This window comes from Morone saxatilis, unplaced genomic scaffold (assembly GCF_004916995.1).
Source record: "Morone saxatilis isolate NCDOM2014 unplaced genomic scaffold, NCSU_SB_2.0 Contig15, whole genome shotgun sequence".
Lineage (NCBI taxonomy): Eukaryota > Metazoa > Chordata > Actinopteri > Moronidae > Morone > Morone saxatilis.
The window spans coordinates 122,322-131,809 of NW_023339707.1; the positions used below are offsets into that span (position 1 = coordinate 122,322).

The 9,488-nt window shown below is 39.1% G+C and overlaps 1 protein-coding gene across 1 annotated transcript; it reads left to right on the top strand.

The window, feature by feature from the left end:
• Window positions 1-316: 316 nt before the first annotated feature.
• LOC118324690 (methylenetetrahydrofolate reductase-like) lies at window positions 317-3,227 on the top strand (the record flags this gene model as incomplete). The annotated part of the gene is given in 4 exon segments (XM_035657142.1): window positions 317-499; window positions 606-707; window positions 812-931; window positions 1,876-3,227. Coding segments are annotated over 4 exon segments (630 nt in total). The 3' UTR covers window positions 2,104-3,227.
• Window positions 3,228-9,488: the final 6,261 nt, after the last annotated feature.

Here is a 9,488-nt window from a genome sequence, read left to right on the forward strand (position 1 = left end):
AAGTATCGGAATCGGTCGGGAGGGGAAAAAATGGTATCGGAACATCTCTACATTGAACTCTAAATTTTATGAAAAATTTCACTAATTAACGGAATAGTAGTTTCTTTTTTCTGAGTCTCAATCTCAATCTCATGTCTGTGTGTTTAGACATCCTGACTCCAGTTCTGTACTGAACACACAGACATGAGATTGAGATCAATCTGAATATCTCACTCTTAAGAGAATAAGTGTGTGAAACTGATACTTTAACTATAGTAATAGTTAATGGTTGGGTATAATGGTTGGGCATATTGATGAAAGGCTCCCTCTTTGCTAGGTGATGTGTTTGCCATGGAACGATGAGCCTCTGGCCCCAGAGACCAACCTGCTGAAAGATGAGCTGGAGAAGGTGAACAGACGAGGAGTCCTCACCATCAACTCCCAGCCCAACATCAACGGCAAACCCTCCACAGACCCTATAGTTGGCTGGGGACCTGCTGGAGGATACGTGTTTCAGAAGGCAGTAACACTTTCAGCTTTTTTTGTGCCTTTTGAATGGAGTGGGTAGGGAATGAAAGTTTTTTTTGTCTGATGTGACCTTTATCTTCTTGTTTTAAATCCAACAGGCCTATCTGGAGTTCTTTACCTCCAGTGAGAATGTGACCGCTCTCCTCAAAGTGCTGAAGAAGTATGAGCCTCGTGTCAACTACCACATTGTTGATGTGCACGTAAGTTTGAACAGACAGCACCTGCCATTCTGTAGTCGTGTGCGATATATAAATATATATTATTATAAAAAGGTCACAATGGATTTTTTCTTTTTTTTGTACAGGGCCGTAACTTGACTAACGCCCCTGATATGCAGCCCAACGCTGTGACGTGGGGGATCTTTCCTGGCAGGGAGATTGTTCAACCTACTGTAGCGGACCCAGTCAGCTTTATGTATTGGAAGGTAAGATGGAGACCTGAGTGCTGCCATGCCTCTGTTAAGATGTGGGGGGCATTTTGTTGACATGATTTGGTTCCACTTGTCTCTCAGAAGGAAGGGTCACTGCAGATCAATACGAAGTTGTTCTGAGTGATCACCTTTATCCTATTATAAAACATTTCTATCCCTATGGAAGTAGTCTCTTCCAAGACTGCAATGCACCCATCCATAGGGTTAGGGTTAGGAGGGCTCACTGAATGGTTTGATGAGTAGGAAAATGATGTGAATTATATGCTGTGGCCTTTGTAGTCCGCAGATCTCAGCCTAGTTGAACACCTTTGGGACAAGTTGGACAGCCCAGCAATCCAGTAGAGTTCCTGAGACTGCAGAATCAGTGCCATGGTGCAGTGGAGTTGTTCTGGTGGCCGAAGACCTTACTAAGACTATGGCTGCCCCCTAATAGCGGAGTTAACTATTAATCGACTATTGGTTTTATCTAACAACTACTAGTTGACTAGGAAAACCTAGTCTAGGACAGCCCTAACTAAGACACACTGTTTTTTCCTTTAATTTATCTCCTGTTAGCTTGAATATCTTATTTACTACCATTTGGACAGTAGACTAAGTTATCCCTAACCTGACTGTCCCAGGTCTGGGAATCTGTCTGGGAAGTTGTCATTGGAAATTGTTTGGAAAAGGACAAAAGTGCATAGCTAAGTCTAGCTGCCTCGTGAGGTTAGGGGTTCTCTACTTAAGACTCCTAAATAAACCTTTCTAAATAGTTGATTTCTTGATCAAGACCTGTTTTATGGAAAGGTTGGTGAGGCAGAACGGGCACCTTGAGAAATAATGGGGATATGTTAGTTTATGTGACGATAAGAATAGGTAAAGTGACAAAATGTAATCAGAAGCACGTGTTTATCTACTAGTTGTTCTCCTCACCAAACCTGTCCTTATGTTTTTCTCAGGATGAAGCCTTTGCCTTGTGGATCGAGCAGTGGGCCAAACTCTATGAAGACGAATCTCCTTCACGGATGATCATCAAGTATATCCGTGACAACTACTTCCTGGTCAATCTGGTGGACAATGACTTTCCTCTGGAGAACTGTCTGTGGCAGGTTATTGATGATATGTTTGAGCTGCTCGATGCATCTCCTGAGCAACTCAACGATGGAACTGTCTCTGAATTAAAGTAATTTCAAACGACTTTTTTAGGGAAAGAAAGAACACTATCCAGCTGTTTTATGCATTGTCCAAAAAAGCTGCTATTTACAATACCGAGCTTGAGTAAGAAGTGTACATCACAGTTTTTTTTAAAGACTTTTTTAGAGAGAGAAGTGTTTTGTTTTTTTGTTTTTTTTCCATTCGAGTGAATGGAAAATATGGTGTAAAATGAAACACCATGTTTCTCCAAACATTTTTGAATGTTTTGACTTCCATGATGTACTCCTGAATCATGGAGGTTCATCCTGAGTAGCACTCCCAGTTTATAAACTACACTTGTGCTCAAACAAGTTTCAGTCACATTGTTTTTAAGAGTTTTCTTATGGACAAATGTCACTGAAAAATGAAAAAAAATACATTTACAAAATGAATTGAATTTTAACATGTTTTTTAATAGTCTTTTTAATTTCATAAAAGAAAATAATTCAAATGCTATATTTGAATTTGATTTTTACTGATGTGTACTGTTACAGGAGAAACATTTCCCATATCTGACAGTCAGATGCTAATAAGTTTATTGTACCACAGACAAGAGCTACACTGTCTACCTGCTGCCTTAATATGTTTTGACTGTAGTTCAGTTATCACATATAATGATAGTGAAATGTCATATTTTTTTTTTGTTCTACCTGCTTTCTAAAGCTGATTGAATAGTTTTTTTCTGGATTGTACAACAAATAATCTGGTGTGTTTTTAAGTTATCCAGCACCTTTATCTATTCCTAATGAATGTGGAGTATTGCTGCAGAACATATATTGACTTTATTAGATCAGAATGAAACACCACAACTACATAGCTCCAAGTACAAAGGTCAGGCCATAGGACAGTGCATGACATTGGCAGGGATTTTCCTTGACTGTTGGTATGAAACGCTGTGCTACACTTCAAAGTGGGTTTACCAGATGCAAAGTGAACTTTTGGCATCAAGTCTGTGTCCCATAACAACTGTCTACCATTGTGAGCAAGTGCTGTGTTGTATTGTAAAGAAAAACTCTTGGACAATGATTTCTTAAGAAGAGTAGGAACCCTGCATGAAATCTAGTTAAAATAAACAAATACTGCTTTTATTTTGGAATAAAAACATGACTACCAGTAATCACCTCTCTCTTATTTATAAGATGTTTACCAAGATTGGCATATTGAATGTCAGCATGCTAACATTTACTCGTTAGCTTTAAATACAAAGTACAGCTGAGGCTGACGGGTTATATATGATAGTTTTGCAGGTATTTGGTCATAAAGTATTTTGGAATGTGTTGATCTGTTGATGGCGCTACAGAAAAAGTCAGAAGATCACAGTCCATCTGACAGTTGAGATGTTTCACTAAAAATCTTAAAGCTGCAAACTCACTGCCTTTTGGCAAAAATCCCTGTTTTGAATACAAAACAACACGATGAGTCAGTACAACTCAAACTGAGGGAACCGATCTCCTTAAACAGTTTTATTTGGATGAATACTTGGGCAAATCCTAAACTATACAGCGTTATAGCACAGTGGAGATTACATTTTTGTAATTAGTCGAGCGGAACAAACTGGAATTATATCACCAATAATTTAAATACTGCTCAAATTTAAGTGCACTAAAACAACTTCAGCAATTCATTTCTGAGTTAGATTTCATTAATGGACTTTTTTGCAGAATTAAGTTAACTTACTACTTTTATGAAGGAGTATACTAAGATTAAGAGGCTGTTTTTACAGCCTGCCACGCTGTTTTACAGTGGTGACACCAGAGGAAAGTTGGGGACAGCATCCTTCCACCAGTTAGCATTACACTATGTATTGTTGATATCCCATTGTACTTTGTTACACAGTGGGTTCATTGTATATCGTGCAATCAGGATGCTGTTCCCTAAGCATTCCTATTCCTTGTGCAATATTTCATCAGCCAAACTGGTTTAGCATACAGATATTGGCAGTGTCTGCTGTTTCCCAGTGACTCATAGTAAATAGGTATTCTTCATTCAAGGTCAGTGAAGAGAGGTACTGCATTAGAAGGAAAAAATAGATAAGATATTTTGTCATGTCATTATGCCCTACTTTGTGTTTAATAGGCCAGGTCATTATCAAAGATATAGGTGAAAGTTCAGCAGTTCCATAAAATGCTGTGTAGCTGTGCTCTGCCCAGAAATGTGCAGACTGAAGCTTCACTTTTCCAGCCTCAGCCGTGATCTCTGATTCAGCTTTTTAGGAATAACTCTGTAAATCATGCCACCAGCACAGAAGCTGTCTTCCTGTGGACATGTATCGATACAGCTACTGCTGACAGTCAACAATCATATGTACAGTGACTGATACAGGTCAGTAGCTATAGAGAACAAAGAAGAACAACCTAATATTAAGTAATTAATATTAAGTAATTAATATTAAGTATTTATTGTCCATTAACTCCTTAAAATAAAACATCTTTATAATCGTCCCACAGGTTCTCATGGATCCTGGTGGTGCCTGCTGCCATGGTCCTGCTAATATTACTGCTAGCAGAAACCTAGGACGGACCCTTCAGCTCTAGTTGGGTGGTCATCTGCCTTGACCAGTTTGGGGGGGGGGGAGAGAGAGAGAGAAACAGAGAGAAACAGACAGATGTACAGCAACAACAGTAGAGCAACAGTAGCAACAACTACATTAATAGTAGTGACTGATGACGATCATGAAAAAGACTATGATGATGACAGCAGCAATGATGGGGGACAGCAGCACTCGACATAAGCACTACTGAACGAAAACAGTACAAACAGAAAGCAATAAGGTGAGAATCAGAGGTACGACGACACCCAAAATGACCGAATGCTTATGACAACAAAAATAATGCTCGCATGAAAGTAACGTATAATAGAAACGAGCATAGACACTGAGAGCGCGTCCTTTCATCCTAGGTTCCACCTAGCTACAGTCACCTACTCTAAGTCTCGCACGCTATTCCGCATAGAGTGTATGGAGCGCGTTCTTCTCTCAACGACTACTAATAGTCAGGTCGAGAGCAACCTGATAATTAATTTTATTTTATTTTTGTATCTATCACCTCCTACCGCTGTTGGCGAATAACTCCAGATCACATGGATCTGGACAACTTTCTCTCTATCGCCCTCTGTGATCAGGAGTCCGGTCCAATCTGTACTAATTATGAGTCTGAGATATTTGAAGACGGCCCTCAAGTAGCTATATATGAACATAGAAGCAGCCTGAGAAGATTCGATGAGCTATAATGGAGTGCATCATGCCATGACATAGTCCTGATCAACCAGACAGACTCACAAGAGTCTTAGACAACTGCTACTACAGAACCAATTTGGCTTTATTCTGATAGCCACAAATGATTTGCAAGCAAGTCTATTTCTTGCGATTCTGTGGTGAGAAGCCTGCGAGAGTTATTATGAGGGCATTCCTGTCTGTGTATAAGTTTATTTATTTTTTTAACTCATTAAACTTTTAGATATAATATAGTGTAGATTTAAATATATTACTATTAAACTGTAAAGTTCAATAAAGTCATTGCTTAACTTATTAGTGTTTATGGGATAACCATGGCTCAATAGAGCTGTGACTCTCTGTCAGCCTGGCTACAGTGCTGAAGAGGAACCTAGGGTTGTTCTTATTTTCTTCTATTAGTGCTGAGTAATAGGCTCCTCTGGCATTACGGAGGGCCTTTCTATAATTCTTAAGATCATTTTGCCAAATCAAGAAGATAAAAGCTCTTTTTTTCGCAAATGCATAGGTGCATTTTATGGGTTGTATTGGCCATTATAAGGTTCAACTGTATTTCAACTGGGTGAGCTATAATATTTAAAATAGAAACCCCAAAAGTGACATGAAGTCATTTTGGGGCAGTACATTCTTTTCAGACGCACGATAGGGGCTGTAATCCCTTTCTGACCCTTTAAAGCAGTGGTTCTCAACCTTTTTTTGGCCAGCCTCCCCTGTCCATTATTCAGGTCCCTTACCGCCCCCATCAAAAAAAGACTAATTGCCTTTGCTTAATATTAATTTTGATTAATATTCTGTTTATTATTATCATGATCGTCATCATAATAAAAAACAACAATAATCAACAATAATATCCACGATGTATACATTTAATCATGTTAATATTATTACGTGCTATATCATTAAAAAAGTATTTAATTGAATGCCAAAGAACAGACTTGATTAAACTGGACAGCTGGAATATCATTATCATTAATTTCCCAGGAAGAAAAAAAAGCCATATGAATAGAAGTTATATCTGAGTGTTTAAAAATAGGTTAGACATTTGACAACCTTTAATTAAGTGCCACCAACAGGAGCCAATCAAAAAATGCCAAACAATCGCAAGCAATATTATTATTTTCTTAATGGAAAACAAGCGATGTATGTGGAAGAACTGCTGAATCCCTGCTCAAATACAGCAGATATTGTTGTCGGGAAAGAAAGAGCAATCAGAATGGTCTTTTCCCTGAGAGTGGGTAACCCTGCCTATATTTGACCCACATAACCACTCGGTGCGACAGTAGCCTTGGGACTCATCATCGCCTTAGATGCCAACAGGATGTGCCTGGATAAGGGGCTCACATTTCGTCACATCCACCTGAAAGGACTACACCACCCAGATGGGAACATCGAGGTTCAGGAGGTCCTTAAAGCGGATTTTCATGTCAGCCCCATCCTCAGGTGGTTGATGTAAATGAGGAGACATATACTGTATGTCACATATTATGCAGCATGTAACTGTTTGGTGTTAAATATATATTAGCAGATTGAAATTGGGTTAAAGAGAGATGCAGGTATAAAATAGTCGCAGTGGTGAAAACTAGCAGGCTTTAATGTTACAGACCACCTTAATTTGGAAATAGATCAAAGTTTCAACTTGCATTGTTGTGAATCTTTGGAGTAAATTCATCTTAAACAAAATGCCCCTCCAAAATATTGTTTCCAGTGCCCCCCGATGCAGACTTACCAATTGGTGGGCGCTACAGCCCCTGTTGAGAAACACTATTTTAAAAGCTTTTGAACAGCTTAAAGTTAGTGGGTGAGCTGTGATCTTTAAAATATAACCTCCATTAAGGAAATAAAGTCATTTTGTGGCATTACAAAAACTTTCAGTCACAAGGACTGCTGTTTGGTAAGTAAAAGTGCATTTATGGGGTGTATTTAAAGGGTTAAAAGGTATTTCAACTGGTACAAAAAACTGGGTGAGCTATAATCTGAGCCAGAACAGTGACAAGATATTTGCTGTAATCACTTTTTGGCATTACATGCATTCATAAGGCAGAATACGGGTGTTAAAGTCCATATAACTGCATCTCTGTGTAAACACATAGCTGGCTTAACACAGAGAAAATCGTAGTGAAAATGGAAAAAAACTGTATAAGTATTGGTTAGGGTTGTGCTGAATTAGGACACTGGCACATTTTTCGGACCAATATATGCACTGGCCAAAAGGGATAAGAATGAAAAAATTTATCTATTTTAACTGAAACTTATCTGCCTTCCAAATATGAAACAAAGCACTCCAAGGCTTTACCTTAAATGCAAACATGGTTGAGATGATTGACATTTATTTATTGACAGAACCATGTGTATGCACAGTTTAATACATCTATTGAAAATAGTTCCTGAATGCTGTGTCTGGCATGTCAACATGAAACAATATTCAGTGTAATAAGGTAAATTGACATTGCAAGTCTCTGTGTGTCTCTGTTCATACTGTAGGAACCAGCCACTGCTTCCTCCCTTGTCACGCTGTGTTTTCTTTTATATTAAATAATCATCTTGTCTATTAAATTGGGTTCTTGTTATAATTTCCTGTTTGCCTGGGTTTTTAATGTATTTTTAGTAGATGGGCAGTTTGAACTCTTTTGAATTCTTCCTGCTGTGGTCTTCTTCACTGTGGTGATAATCTCTCTTATTGGTTTGCTGTGTGTGTGATTCAGTGTTTTTTTGTGGAAACATAGCCAGTACAAATCTTTCCCTTCATAGGATTTCAGTGAATGTCATTAAAAGTTCTAGTTTTAAGTATCCTGTTATTTTAACCTTTTGTGCCAATAAACCATCTATCATACACTGAAATCCAAAAAGTTCTCAGCTCTGATACACACACATTTAAAGACACTATCTGCTTTTCTCTAACACCTCCTTCTTGTTTTCTCTTGTCACTTTCTATCTTGTGTAGCTGCCTTTCCATCCAGTTAGTTTAATGCAAATTCGGATGTAAAGAAGCATCAAGACTGACTGAAAATGTCACATTTAGATAAAAAAACAAAACAAATTTGTGAGTATTTTTTAGGGTTGCTTGAGGCAGAAGTGTTACCAGAAATATTAATGAGACTGCATCTGTCATATAAATGTAGGACTTTCATGACTGCCGCACAACAGCTAACAACATGAGTTTATTGATAGTCGAAAATATCACCATGATCACTAGAAAAACAAAAAAATCTGAGTCTGAACAGTACTCATAATTTCAACCCAGCTGGAGAAAAAAAACCCTGTTTAGCATATTATTTTTGTTACATTCCCAAAGTTCTCAAAAAATGTGCAGTCTAAGTCGGATGGAAACACAGCTGCTGTGTCTCTCTTCTCGTCTCTGTTGCTCCATTATGTCCCTTAAATTGTCTCTTATTTTGGAAGGGTATTATTAGCATATTATCATTTACCCAGGGCGGGTCATTTCAGCTGTGTCTGACATGCTGTCAGGGGCCTATCATGCTGATGATGGAGTCTGTCAGTCATCCTCTCAGCAAAATTAGATACTCCAGTGTGGGTGTTGTGTTTTGCGTGTGTGTGAGTGTAGGGGCATATTACAGGCCAGGGTTCAGTTCAATTTAAATGAAATCAAGGCAGGAGGTGGATTTCCTCCAAGTTGGAAATGAGGGCTCTGTTATTGGCTAATAGATTGCTCTTTATTTCCACTTTGCCCTGACTGATCTGCAGGCAAAGTGACCCCCAGCTGTGGTCGTTTTGAGTGATGCTAAACAGTGTGGAAGTCAGTGGAAAGTCAGACAAAATATTCTGTGTTACGTTAAACAGAAGATCCCAAAAGCAGATCACAATCTCGGTTGGTACGATTCTAAAAGACAGGCTTTATTGGAAAACCAGGGAATGAAATGGTGAGGTGTAGCGGGACCTGCGTGGGGTGGTAGCTTCCTGGCTAGGCAGTGGTGAGACCGGTCTGGTGGCGTATGCCGGCCGCCCAGGGCAGGAAGTGGAAACTGGAGCAAAGTTATGGCAGCGGTGTCGGGCAGGCAGGAGGAGCAGCAACGCAGGGTAGCGTTTAGCCAGCCGGGAAGCGGTGATACAGCGGGGAAAGAACCAAGGTTAAAGTGTGGCAGGCATAACAGAGCGCAGCTGTCACTTGAAGATGACTCGCCAACTTACTAC